The sequence below is a fragment of the Acipenser ruthenus genome, chromosome 4 (genome assembly GCF_902713425.1).
Source record: "Acipenser ruthenus chromosome 4, fAciRut3.2 maternal haplotype, whole genome shotgun sequence".
Lineage (NCBI taxonomy): Eukaryota > Metazoa > Chordata > Actinopteri > Acipenseriformes > Acipenseridae > Acipenser > Acipenser ruthenus.
In genome coordinates this window covers 60,597,351-60,611,778 of record NC_081192.1, presented here as the reverse complement: position 1 = coordinate 60,611,778, position 14,428 = coordinate 60,597,351, and the positions used below count along the sequence as shown (strand labels likewise).

Genomic DNA, 14,428 nt, shown 5'->3' with positions numbered 1-14,428 from the left:
ACTGGCTTTGAATTGAGCTTTGTTTTAATGGGACTAAACAGTCAAGGGATTTTCCACGCTAAAATCCACAGTGTCCACAGTCCCAGATGTTTTTCTTTTTTTTTTTTAAACATTCTCCTACCATTATGATGGATTTCTTTTTTTTTTCTGGTCAAAATCATTCCACTAAACTCATAATCACGCATACTTAGTAAAGCAGTGTTTCAGCAGGGGGCGGGGAGTTTGAGTTGCTCCTCCAGTTAAAACCAGGGATCAGACTATGTTATCTGCCATTGCTAATACTGTACTGTGTGTGATTATAGCAGATAGGAGTTTGTAACGGAGGCTTGTCTCCTCTGATAAAAAAAATTCTCTGGACCCCTCCAATTAAAACATGTGCTCAGATCACATGATCTGTTACTGCTAGTACTGTGGTTAATAGCAGATAGGAGTTTATAACGGAGCCTTGAACTGCTGTTGAATCTCTAGGATTTAGGTTCAAATAGCATATTTTCTTGCATTGTAATGCTATATCTATCTATCTATATATATATATATATATATATATATATATATATATATATATATATATATATATAAAGATAGAAGTAAAAATGATGTCACAATATATAGAACACCATTACATCATGTAAGAATAAATCATGAATTTGAATGTAAACAATAACAAGTAGTTGTCATGCCGTCAAAAACCTATAAATACCTCCAATGTTTGGATTCAAACACAGGCTCCCTTGAGAAAGATATGTACAACATATCGAAACGTTGGGCAGCTGGCTCTTTGAGCTAAAATATATATATATATATATATATATATATATATATATATATATATATATATATATATATATAATTTCCTCCACGTTTCTAAACCATTTCAGTTTAAATACTAAATAGAAATCATAAAGCTAGTTATAATGTAGAAGTGTTAAGCAAGAGTTTTGTGAAAAGTGACTTGAGTTTTTCCATCTACTTGGCTAATGGAGCTCAGCTTATGTGCATTTGTTTTTTAAACAAAAAATACCAAGATGATTTCATCACTGCAGCAATAAATAATCAGAAAGCAAAAAGCAGTCTTGTGAAAGACTTCCAAACTGTTTTTGTTGTGATAAAACACCATCAATTCCTTCCTCCCATGCATAGTTTCCAATGCTATACAGACCATGTGCCACACATACAAATACTGTATATACAGTGCTTAACTAGCAGTGACGTTTATACTCTTAAACAGAGAGCAGATGTCCATGTGGTTGGTGAGGACTACACAGTGGATTGTGATGGAACTTTCTGAAAGTGCCATTGTTTAAACTGTGTGGCACTTCTACTATATATTGTATTTTATAACATATAAAACAAACCGAGTGCACTTGCAAACTGCATTGTCAACACAAATTAACTTGATCTTGAAAAAAATGAAAATGGACCATGTAGCAGGGATGGGGCCATGCACATAAGGAGGGTGTTTCTATGATTATTTATTGTAAACAACAGTGTTGTGATTGTATAAATAAGAACAGGATTGGTTTTAATGGGGAATCTGAAGCTCTGTGTGCAGCAGCCTTTGTCCCGGGAGAAGGAAGCTGCAACGCACGAATGATTGTGTGTATTTCTGAGGTTGTAGTTGGGTGAACTGCTTGAGGAACAGGGAGTCTGTTTCAGGACCTCCATTTGTTATCGGAGTAGTGCAATCCGTTTTCACGGCAACTTTTGTTTTTATAAGTGTTTACTGTGCCTTTTGTACGCCGGGCCGGATGTCCCCTGTGAGCTACCATTGCTAGTAGCATCATGTGGGGTTCGTCTGTACTATGTAAATAAACCTGTGTGCCTGTGGGGCATGTCAATCCCAACCTTCTGTCTCCATCTTCTGTCAATCAAGCAGTGAACATGCAGCCACGTCATCCAGATCATCCAGATACATCAATAAATTATCCAAATCACGTCTCCTATCATCACATGTAGCGAGTCCCCTGTTGCAGACCAAAAAAGCGAACTTTATAATATAATAATGTTCAATAAAACCCTAACCCTTTGCTCACAGATAAGTGTAAACAGCAAGCACATTGATACATTGTTTCCAAGGAAACTAACCAGACTTGAATGTGAATGAAGCCTTAATGTTATGTCAGGCAGTACGATACTCTGCTTCTAATCGTATTGTCCAGTTTATTATTGCGCCAGGGATCTCGTACTGTGTTTTTATGCCACTCATGGTTAGGGTAAACAGACGGCGAAGGCATTACAATAAGTGTAGCAATGTCACTGCTTTAACCTTGCCATGATGAGGATTCCCGCAGGCCAACTGTCCTCAGAAGTCATGTTTGCCCTGGATCTTTTCTGTAGTTTAAGTTGGCTGAACCCCTTGGGAAGGGTGAAAACTCTGCACTTGGAACTGTACTTTAGGCAGCAGCTGTAATTAAGGATCCAACCAGCAAGGCCATGCCTTTAATCTAACAGTCTGACAAGGTGCTGAAGGTTTCCTCTGGTGTCCATATGGCCCCTGTCTGGATCCCAGCCGTGGACAATCTCATCTCCCTGCTTCCCTGGATTAATCGCTTAGGTGGCTTTCAGATGTGTGGCTTCTGAAGTCCTCTACTGAGGAGGATACAGTTGTAAAAGGCTTCCACTTGGGACTGACTTTACAGCTCACTAATGTATCCATAGGGCAAAGTGCCCCACTTATGGCTAGATGCATTGGCAGCTACAACAAATCATGTTATATTATTCTACAGATTTATTGAATTTTCTGAATACTGTACACCAGGTGATTGGACAGCTTTGTTTTGATGATTGTTTTGGATAACTGTGATAGTAATAAAATCTACTGTACATGCTACTGTGAAAGGACAAGGATCTGTTAATCTCATCTTGCAGAAGTGGATTTACATAGGATTCAACACATGAAAAAAATTCTGCAAATATACTGTATGGTAATTCAATTAAAGGTGAAAGAAATTCCACAGTAAATATACAATTTTTGGCTGTCACAAATTCTTACTCTTATTGGTCTTTTGTTTTGTTTGAAATAAGTTAATGGTGGTAGTAACAATATATTCTCTTAAAATAAACCTTAGTTGCTGCTTCCTATTTAACAGAAACCAGAGCAGTGTGTGCCCCCCAATGACTGCTTTTGCTAGGCAACAAAACACCTTTCTTTTCTGCCTTGCATATCCAGTTTACACTAGCCATGTTTAAGCCGGCTTAGGCTTCTGACTTTTTTGTACTGTAAACGCAGACGTCCAAATTCCAGCTGTCCCAACAGTGGCCTTTGTGATGGCTTTGGTCTGTTTTTAGCTCTACAGTGAACGGTGTGTACATTGTGAGCAGCGCCCCTAGTGTCAGTGTCAGTGGCGTGCCGTGACAAAATGGACTGGGGTAGCAGAGTTTACAGGTAAACGCACATTCTCTTAACTTAATGTTCTTCAGTAAAATACTGTATTTCTTAAAACTATTGTCCTGTGTTTAAAATAGTCTGTGTTTTACATGTATTAAATGTTGTTATCTGAGGAGGTAAAACTAATATAAAACTGACTATATTGCATAGACATGCAGGAGCCATGTGTGTTTACAATGCTATTAAGCAAAACAAGCTTTATTTAATGCAAAATGTCAGCCTTTTTATTATATTATTTTTTTTAATGCAGTGTTTGAACATAATATTGTAAAGGTAAGATAAGTTTAGTAGTTTGTATTTCTGTGATTTTGCAAAAAAGACATTGGGGGTTATTTTCAAAGGAGATCCACTGGAGGATAGGGCTATACACCATTATTTAAACCACTTTTTCCTTGCTTGCGTATTTCGATCACCTTGAATGAAAGCCGGATGTGTGGTTGAGTCAATGTGATCATTTTGAATTAAGTGCTCATTTGTTTCGTGGAGACAATGGCATTGAGGAAACCCTCCACGAGTAACATACGAAAGTATGAGGCTTTAAGCCTGAATGGGAGAAAGAGTGTGTTTTCACTGAAAACAGTGGTAAACATCCGTGTCTCATCTGTAACAAATCGCTTACACACAAGGTGAGCAACCAATGTCTATTAAACAAATCACAACACATTTCACCTGAATATCCTCCTGTATTAAAATTAAATCTGCGTGCCTGTGCAGCATGTCAACACCTACTGCTATGTGTCTGGCTCATTATTATTCAGTGACAACCCACGTAGCTAACATCCCTGTTACATATGGTCTTAGAGGTGGGAGTCCGTGTCCAGAGCCACTGCCGATAGTGGAAGAACGGGGGCCACACCCCCTGAAATTTTTTTTGGGGGGGGACATGAGCAAGCCACATTTAACCCTCAGCAGCCACTGGAGGCGCTGCTATGGGAAACCGAAAAGGAGGGCCTGAGAGCCAGAAAAGGAGGAGCTATCTGCCCGAGAGCCAGACAAGGAAGAGCTGCCGTCCTGCGTATGCAAGGGGCCACCATTGTTGGTACCCTAGCGTCGGGCCTGTATTGTTATTAAATCTGTGCACCTGTGCAGCGTGTCAACACCCACTGCACTGCTCGACCCACGTAGGTAACATCCCACTGTTACATACCTCAATACTAAAAAAAATCTTCAACTTACACGGAGCTGTTCTTCAGGTCAGGTATCTTGTATACAAAACCTAACTTGGTTTGTGAACTGTTTGTAAAACATGTAAAAGAATAAAAGTACAGCTAACTTTTTATTTAATTAAAATTTAAGTGCAGGTTTGTGTATTTGTATAAGTTTCAGTATTAAAGTTACCATTAGGTCCTAAAACTTATTAGAGAAGTTTTAGTAAATAAAAATATCTAGCAGTCTACATGTGTTAATGCTGATTGTGCCGTTACTTGCTCACAGTGTGTTCACAAAGTTCATTCAAAGCCTCCTTCCTGGCTTTGTTAAAGAAGAGAGCACCGTCCTGTGTTGTTACTGTGATATGCTGAAATAAATTGCTGAAAGTAATCAGACTGCATCCAGTTGTTTGATTTCTTCAATTCGTCATTCAAAACTGAGACTAGTTGCTATTGGCTACTGTATTGCCACTGAGAGCAAACACCATTTTCGATATTTAAAAAAATAAATAAATAAAAAAATGGATTAAGTATTTGCTATACTAAATTGAAATAGATAGCTTGAACATATGGGACAGCGAGGAAGCAGACTTAGTCTACATTAACAGACATTCAGAGGACGTCTACTACAACGGAGATTTTCTTTCATCAAGCAGAAACAAGATAGAATCCATGAATAATGTATTTACGTAATTTCCGGCTGACTGTTTTGGAACAATGATTAAACATAGTTTGACCGATAACATTCGAGGTCCTTTACCAGAGATTAAAAGGACCTCATATTGACCAATCAGGTTAAAATAAATCTCTGATCCATTTTCTAATTTATGTTTAAGGTGAATATATCAAATACTTATAACTAGAAAATGTTTTGTTTCGTACATGCATGTAATATAAGGTCAGAAGTCGGTGTTTTAAATGTAAAACACACTATTAGTGGGTTTAAATAGCAGCCAATTACCAAAGACAGTACACTATACAATCTAAAAGAAAGCCTACCAAAAATACTTAACATTTTTAGTCTGATTGTTTGAGTTAATCCATCCTTTAAGTCAAATTATAAATTACAGTGCAATGTTTTGTCTCAATCATAGACTGCATTAGAATTTTGAGGAACAGCAGTAATTATTTGCCAACACAAACGGTCTTGCCGAGAAAGAAATTAGAGTGGTTTAGGGACCTGATAAACTTGTGATTCCAGTCTTAGTCCCCATTGCAGAAACACATTTGTGGAGGGTAAAATGAAGAAATAGCCCACCCATTCGTCCTGCATTGGTAGTGAATGGTTAACATTTCAGGTACCACTGCACTTGTGTGATACTTGTTTATTAAAGTATTTTGCCTAGTTCTGAAGAGGGGATGAATATATGTTCACGGAAAACAAGATTTTAGTCACAAAAGGTTTCCGATTGGAGGTTAAATAGGCAATAAATACCCCATCCCCAGTGATTCATTAGCGCTGCAAAACGAATCCTCTGCACTTCAAGAGTGCACTTCAGGAGGCTGTGTGGTCCAGTGGTTAAAGAAAAGGCCTTGTAATCAGGAGATCCCCGGTTCAAATCCCAGCTCACTCACTGACTCTCTGTGTGACCCTGAGCAAGTCACTTAACCTCCTTGTGCTCTGTCTTTCGCGTGAGACGTTGTTGTAACTGACTTTGCTGATGCATAGTTCACACACCCTAGTCACTGTAAGTTGCCTTGGATAAAGGCATCTGCTAAATAAACAAATGTAGAAGAGTGGAAGATTATTTGCAAATCTTTTTATTGATTGACATTAATCTTATTCAGTCTGTGAATTTGTGAGTAAACCCAGTTTGGAAGAATATGTGGTTTTCCACATGTAAATCTAAGTGTGACTGTGGCAGAGCAGGGCTCTGCCCTTAGAATTACTGGCAGGGATGGAGTTAAATTCTCCTCCCTGCCTAGGTTGATTGCTTCAGGTGGGAGCAATCCACCAATTAATTATTCAATTATTATTCAGCCACCTGGCATAAAAGGAGGCCTCAGCCTCCCAGTTGGAGAGAGAGTTCTGGAAGGAGAAGAAGTGTTTGTCTGTGTGTGCTGTGTTTTGTAAGTTTTTGACCAGTGAAGGCAACGCCCAGCCTGGAAGCTTTATTTGTAAGTTTTGTTTTGTGTTTATTATTTTGTGTTTAAAACCTTTTTGTTTGGCCCTTGTGCCTATTTATTTGATTATTTTTTGTTTAATAAAGATCGTTATTTTGCCCTTTTCACTGTCTCTGAGCCTCAAACCTCTGTCATCCTTGTCACAGTTGGTGCTCAGAAGTGGGATAACGCCACCTGGAGGCTCAGGGCAGTATTCTTTTTGGTTTTTTGAATTTTGTGAGTTTTTTTGAAAAAAAAAAAAAAAAATGGGCAAGAAGAGCAGCAACAACAGCAGCTGCCACCACCACCCCAAACCCTGTTGGAGGACCCAGCGAGCCTCTTCCCGTGGTGTTCCTGGTGCGGGAAGGAGGATCATCGGTGGAGGTCCTGTCCAGATGGGCCACCAGCTGACTGGTGTGGGCGCTGTGAGGCGGATGGCCACAGCTGGGCAGGATGCCCCCACAACCCGGACCAGGAGCAGCTGCAAACCCCGTCCTGGTGCACCCCGAAGCAGACCTTCCCCACGACCTTCCCATAGCCATCCGCACGCTGTGGCATCGAGATGGGGAGAGGTGGGAAGAGTGGGAGAGACGGCATCACCCGGTTTCCCTCCAGGATATAGCTAGCATGGTGCTGGATTACCTGGAGGTAGACATGGGAGGGGCTCCCGTCATTGAAGTAGAGGAGTGGTGCGCTCACTGCTGCCAGTACGGGCATGAAGAGGACGCGTCCCGAGAGCCAGAGGGGGTGGAGCTGCCGTCCCGAGAGCCAGAGGGGGAGGAGCCGCCGTCCCGAGAGCCAGAGGGGGAGGAGCCGCCGTCCCGAGAGCCAGAGGGGGAGGAGCCGCCGTCCCGAGAGCCAGAGGGGGAGGAGCCGCCGTCCCGGGAGCCAGAAGGGGAGGAGCCGCCGTCCCGGGAGCCAGAAGGGGAGGAGCCGCCGTCCCGGGAGCCAGAAGGGGAGGAGCCGCCGTCCCGGGAGCCAGAAGGGGAGGAGCCGCCGTCCCGGGAGCCAGAAGGGGAGGAGCCGCCGTCCCGGGAGCCAGAAGGGGAGGAGCCGCCGTCCCGGGAGCCAGAAGGGGAGGAGCCGCCGTCCCGGGAGCCAGAAGGGGAGGAGCCGCCGTCCCGGGAGCCAGAAGGGGAGGAGCCGCCGTCCCGGGAGCCAGAAGGGGAGGAGCCGCCGTCCCGAGAGCCAGAAGGGGAGCCGCTGCCGTCGCCCAGAGAGGGGGGGCCGCTGCCGTCGCCCAGAGAGGGGGAGCCCGAACGTCCACAGCCCGAGAGGGAGGAGCCCGAACGTCCACAGCCCGAGAGGGAGGAGCCCGAACGTCCACAGCCCGAGAGGGAGGAGCCCGAACGTCCACAGCCCGAGAGGGAGGAGCCCGAACGTCCACAGCCCGAGAGGGAGGAGCCCGAACGTCCACAGCCCGAGAGGGAGGAGCCCGAGCGGGAGGAGTCGGTGCGTCCACGGCCCGAGCGGGAGGAGTCGGTGCGTCCACGGCCCGAGCGGGAGGAGTCTGTGCGTCCACGGCCCGAGAAGGGGAAGCCCACAGGCCCAGGGCTGAAGGGACCCGCAGGGGAAGAATACAGGCTGTTTTCACCACCACCGCCAGCAGAGGGAGAACAGCAGGAGCTGTCTCTCCCTCCACCGCCAGCAGAGGGGGAACAGCCGGAGCTGTCTCTCCCTCCACCGCCAGCAGAGGGGGAACAGCCAGGTCTGTCTCTCCCTCCACCGCCAGCAGAGGGAGACGAGCTGTTGTTCCCGCCTCAGCCACCAGAGGGAGACGAGCTGTTCCCGTCTTCGCCACCAGAGGGAGACAAGCCGTTGTTCCCGCCTCCGCCACCAGAGGGAGTCGGGCCGCCGTTCCCGCCTCCGCCACCAGAGGGAGTCGGGCCGCCGTTCCCGCCTCCGCCACCAGAGGGAGTCGGGCCGCCGTTCCCGCCTCCGCCACCAGAGGGAGTCGGGCCGCCGTTCCCGCCTCCGCCACCAGAGGGAGACGGGCCGCCGTTCCCGCCTCCGCCACTAGAGGTGCCACCATCGCTGCTCCTGCTGGAGGGTCCAGGTTCCCTACCAGCGTTCATGGGCTTTGACGGTCCGGGGCCCCCGCTATTGAAGGAAGCTTGGGGGATCCGGCATCAACCCCGCCCACCACCGCCCGCTGAAATAGCCCACCCAAGGGACATAAGGGGACTCTTGGGGGGAGGGCTTGGCCGATTGCGGCCTCCTTTGTACGTGGGGGGAGGTGTGTGGCAGAGTAGGGCTCTGCCCTTAGAATTACTGGCAGGGATGGAGTTAAATTCTCCTCCCTGCCTAGGTTGATTGCTTCAGGTGGGAGCAATCAAGTAATTAATTATTCAATTATTATTCAGCCACCTGGCATAAAAGGAGGCCTCAGCCTCCCAGTTGGAGAGAGAGTTCTGGAAGGAGAAGAAGTGTTTGTCTGTGTGTGCTGTGTTTTGTAAGTTTTTGACCAGTGAAGGCAACGCCCAGCCTGGAAGCTTTATTTGTAAGTTTTGTTTTGTGTTTATTATTTTGTGTTTAAAACCTTTTTGTTTGGCCCTTGTGCCTATTTATTTGATTTTTTTTGTTTAATAAAGACCGTTATTTTGCCCTTTTCACTGTCTCTGAGCCTCAAACCTCTGTCATCCTTGTCACAGTGACACATGAACGGTTCTCAGCGTGGGAGAAGGTGTCAAATAGATATGTTCTGCAATGGGAGTCTGTTATGTTGTGTCGGCTACTGCAGAGAGGCTGGCAAGAAAACGTCTTGGTGCCTACCGTGTTAGCTTGGTCCCAATCTGCTGCCTCAGCTCCAGCCTCTCCTCATCAGTCTGCATGGGGATGATGTTCATCTCTTCCAGTTCTCGTTTGGAAGGCCGATTGCAAAGTTTGATTGCCAGCGAATCTTTCCTGCACACCTTCAATGCCAGAGAGCCTGAAAGTAAAGAGGCAAAGCAAGTCGATGGATATGCATCCTTTTGAAATGGCAGCACAGATGGGCAGACATACATATATACAAATAGTAACTTTAAAAAGAAACCTTGTTTGTGTTCATGGCCATTTGAATGTGTGTGTGTGTGTGTGTGTGTGTGTGTGTGTATATGTATATGTGTATATATATATATATATATATATACACAGTGCCTATAGAAAGTCTACACCCCCTTGAACCTTTTTCACATTTTGTTGTGCCAGTGCCTCAGAGTTTCATGCATTTAAATGAGGATTTTTTTCCACTTTTCTACACACCATACTCCACACTGTTAAGGGGAAAAAAGTTTTTATTGAGAAAAAAATGATATATTAAAAATACAAAACTGAAAGATCATAATTGGATAAGTCTCCACCCCCGAGTTAATACTGGGTGGAAGCACCTTTGGCAGCAATTACAGCTGTGAGTCTGTTGGGATAGGTCTCTACCAACTTTGCACACCTAGATTTGGCAATATTTGACAAATTTTCGATTGAATTTAGGTCGGGGCTCTGACTGGGCCACTCAAAGACATTTACCTTTTTGTTCCTTAGCCACTCCAGTGTAGCTTTGGCTGTGTGCTTTGGGTCGTTGTCATGCTGAAAGGTGAACTTCCATTCCAGTTTCAGCTTTCTTGCAGAGGGCAGCAGGTTTTCCTCAAGGACTTCCCTGTACTTTGCTCCATTCATTTTCCCTTCTATCCTGACAAGTGCCCCAGTCCCTGCCGATGAGAAACATCCCCATAACATGATGCTGCCACCACCATGCTTCACAGTAGGGATGGTGTTCTTTGGGTGATGCGCTGTGTTGGGTTTGCGCCAAACATAACGCTTTGCATTTAGGTTAAAAAGTTCCATTTTAGTTTCGTCATACCACAAAACTTTTTGCCACAAAACGTTTTGGCTACAGAATCTCCTGAGTGTTTTTTGTGCATACTTCAAATGGTATTCAGGGTGGGCTGTCTTGAGTAATGGCTTCCTTCTTGCCACCCTACCATACAGGCCAGATTTGTGGAGTGCTTGGGATATTGTTGTCACATGCACACTTTGACCAGTCTTGACCATAAAAGCCTGTAGCTCTTGCAAAGTTGCCATTGGCCTCTTGGTAGCCTCTTTGATCAGTCTCCTTCTTGCGCGGTCATCCAGTTTGGAGGGACGGCTTGATCTAGGCAGGGTCTTGGTGGTGCCATACACCTTCCACTTCTTAATAATCGTCTTGACCGTGCTCCAAGAGATATTCAAGGCCTTTGATATTTTTTTTTTTATACCCATCCCGATCTGTGCCTTTCAACAACTTTGTTCCAGGAGTTCTTTTGAAAGCGCCTTGGTGCTCATGGTTGAGTTTTTGCTTTGAAATGCACTACCCAGCAGAGGGAACCTACAGGAACTGCTGAATTTATCCTGAAATCATATGAATCACCACAATTTAACACAGGTGGAGGCCACTTCACTTGGTGTGTGATTTTGAAGGTGATTGGTTACAACTGAGCTAATTTAGGATTTATGTTACAAGGGGGGTGGACACTTTCCAACCAAGCTATTTCAGTTTTTATATTTAATTAATTTTCTACAAATTCCAAGAATATTTTTTTCACTTGGAAGTTGTGGGGTAGGATGTGTAGATTAATAAAAAAAAAAAACGATTTTAATGCATTTTAATTCCAGACTATAAGGCAACAAAAGGTGAACAATTTGAAAGGGGGTGTAGACTTTCTATAGGCACTGTATATCGTGTTGGGAAAATAAAGTGAAAGGACCCCAACCTGAAATGTGCCCCCATCTAGATCGGGCTGACCCTCGTGTTCGAGGTGGGGTTGTTTTGAGAATGATCCTATTAGAAAGCCCCAGACGGCTGAAATTTTTATCTTTCTTGCTTGCAATCACATCCGCTAAGCGGGTGACTGAGATGCAAGCGTTTTCAACTGCAAAATCCTGCTTAATTTTTGCAGAAGCCAAGACAAAGGTTATGCTTCGTAACAACAGTTTAAATTCAAATTTACACAGGGTACGTCCAAAATCATGCCAGACAATATTTCAACATTAGATTGTTCAGAAACTGATAGGGAGATGGAATTTTTGGCTGAATTTGACTTTCCCACTCAACTCAATGCATGTGTTGTGTCAGGAAATGCAAATTAAATTGAAATACGAAGGATGAATGAATTTAATATTTATTTTTTTGAGGTCGGATCATCCTCAAAGACCTCATTCCGAAAGGAAATACATTGTTTCTGAATCTCATTAGCTAGTTTATTTGATACATGTCCATTCTGCAAACATTCCGAGTCAGCTGGAGCTATACCTAAGACTTTGGGGATGTATGTTGAAATAACACAGTGCTGCTATAATTGTGGGTAGGTCCCTTCATTCATTGGAAATGAGAACAACTCTGTCTTAGTTTTCTTTTCCCCGCAACCACTTACACAGCAGACTTTTTAATTTTTTTTATTGAATGCAACTTTAATCATAATAATACATCAAAATGCGAAGGAGACATGTACAGTGTGAAAGATGTCTACTACACAAAACCAAAGCAGGTACAAGTTCCTTCCTTATGGAATATTAGAAATCAAGACAACACTGATTGAGTGTAATCTTTTCCCATAAAGTTGTAGTCTGTGTCTTTTAAGGAAGGGGGTTGGTGTTCAAAGTGGGGGTTCGGAAGACATTTAGAAGTAGCGGAGTAAGCTATCCCACTGTTAAATGTAAGAAAGACTACACCACATACATATCCTTCCTGGCATTTAATCTGAAGGTTGATGGAGTGATTAGGAGTGATTTAGGAGTGATTTCACAGTATTATGATGATGACTGTTGGTAGCCTGTACTTGTTGTGTAAAAATGTCATTGTATATAAGGGATAAACAACGATAAGTGTTGAATCAGTTTGGCCGATTCAACGCTTTGAGTTGACTATGCCATTTAAAGTATGTCTTCCTAATTGATACTTGTTCCATAACGCGATTAAATTGATTGTTAATTTGTTTTTTCTCTCCTTTTTTATGCTTAGTTCAGCAGTTTGTCACTCACATCGCGTTAATGTTTTCATGAGTTCCTCTGAGTTTGAGTTTAAAATCCCACTTACACAGACAAAAGTGTCTGTTGTAAGTTACGATAGCAGTGAGCACTATTTTAAATGCAGAACATGAAAGTGGCATTAGAAAAATAAAAATGCGGAAAACTAAGGAATGTGAACGGAGAGTAAAGTTATTGATTGTTGTGTCAAATCTAAAACAGATGCAGACCTAATATCATTGCAAGCAATCATTTTCGAGAAGTACGTAAGTGGGCTGTAAGCTTGTTTGAACAGTGGTTAAAGCCAGGAACGAAATGCAAAAGCTGAGTTTAAATCTAACGCCTGTGTAATTGATGGAGGTTCACAAAGTGATAATGAAATTGATTTTGTTACTGAAAAAAATAAAGAAATGTAATTCTTGCATTTTATAACAAGGAATGAAAAACTACATCTACCAGAAATACATAGATATCCCATAACACCGATTGACTGACAATCAGTTAAACTAATACAGTCTACTTCACTATAACAAATCCTTCTTATAACTATCCAAGCAGCAAGAACCGTTTTTTTCAATGGAAATTAGCCCTATTAGAATGATCACCCGGAAAAAATGATCTCGGTAGTGAATGACACTGAACTTTCTCCAGTGAGAATGTGTTATTCTCTCCCTGAAAACAAAGACCTTGTGTGAACAGGCTGGCTGGTGGTGACATCAGGCCAGGAAATGCAGGACACAGAATGGTGAGTGAAAATGCGCTGTTGTGCGTATTTCATAATAAATGAACAAACAAACAGACTGAACAAAACACAAAACACTGAACAAAACAAACTGCCCAGGGAGCCCCCTCATCACATTAGATTTCTGATTTTATTCTCTTACTCCTTATTAGATTTCTGATTTTATTCTCTTACTCCTTCTCTCTCCTGTTCTCCACTGCAAACACACCAACCCTTTGCGCGTGAAGCACTCACTCTTTTATGCAGCTGTGCCGAGACTCGATTGCTAATAAATCATTCACATGAATCTCGGCACAGTCTGCACGTGGACTAATTGTGCACTTCCCATGCCCCCATACAAATACCCCTTTAACCTGCACGTGAAGTGATTGTGCAATCCTTGTGCCTAAATACAAATATACATTTTAAATCACCTGTGCTACATAACCCACACTCCGTGCACCACTACATACACACAACATAAAACACAAAATAAGCACGGGGCGGGACACCCTGCCACACTTTGGTAGGCTAATTCAAAGATAAGGCTTAGTCATATAACCTATTATAGTGCGAATCATGTGTGACGTGTGCAACCGTTGCCATCTTCACACAAACTGCAACCATGGCAAAAGGCGTGAGGAGGTAACACGATTGAAACGACGAATTGAGAAAAGCACGAAAAATATGAAGCAATCTACGCTGGATATGTTTTTCAAGACAAAGGACACATAATTACTGTATTCAGCATGTAAGTGTACTTTTTTATTTTTTTCACTTCTTTACTGTTTTCTTTTAAATATACAGTTTAAATGTTAATCAACATGAAGTTGTCTTGAAATAACTACTGTATACTTGGTGTTCCGCGTTTTCGTTTTTTATCTTTAAAAAAAGTTTATTTTACATATATTAAAATAGGGATAAAAAAAATCGGTAAAAAATAGTTTTTAATTGAAACATCGGTAAAAATCGGGGGGAAAAATCTCAGTATACACACTTTAAATATGGAATATGATGTGTAGCAGTTCTGGTTTCTGATCAGGTTTAATGTCCCTGGCATGTCTGCTGAAGCACAATCTGTGCAAGTCA

General features: G+C 42.9%; 1 protein-coding gene across 10 annotated transcripts in view; it reads right to left on the bottom strand.

Annotated features, from left to right (window-relative positions):
* LOC117400272 (phosphatase and actin regulator 1) overlaps positions 1–14,428 on the bottom strand; it is a 266,155-nt gene that overhangs the window by 25,827 nt on the left and 225,900 nt on the right. For all 10 annotated transcript variants that reach the window (XM_059022608.1, XM_033999946.3, XM_059022611.1 and 7 more), the window contains one exon: positions 9,412–9,568. In XM_059022608.1, coding sequence (XP_058878591.1) covers positions 9,412–9,568 — 157 coding nt within the window. The remainder of the gene's footprint in view (positions 1–9,411; positions 9,569–14,428) is intronic.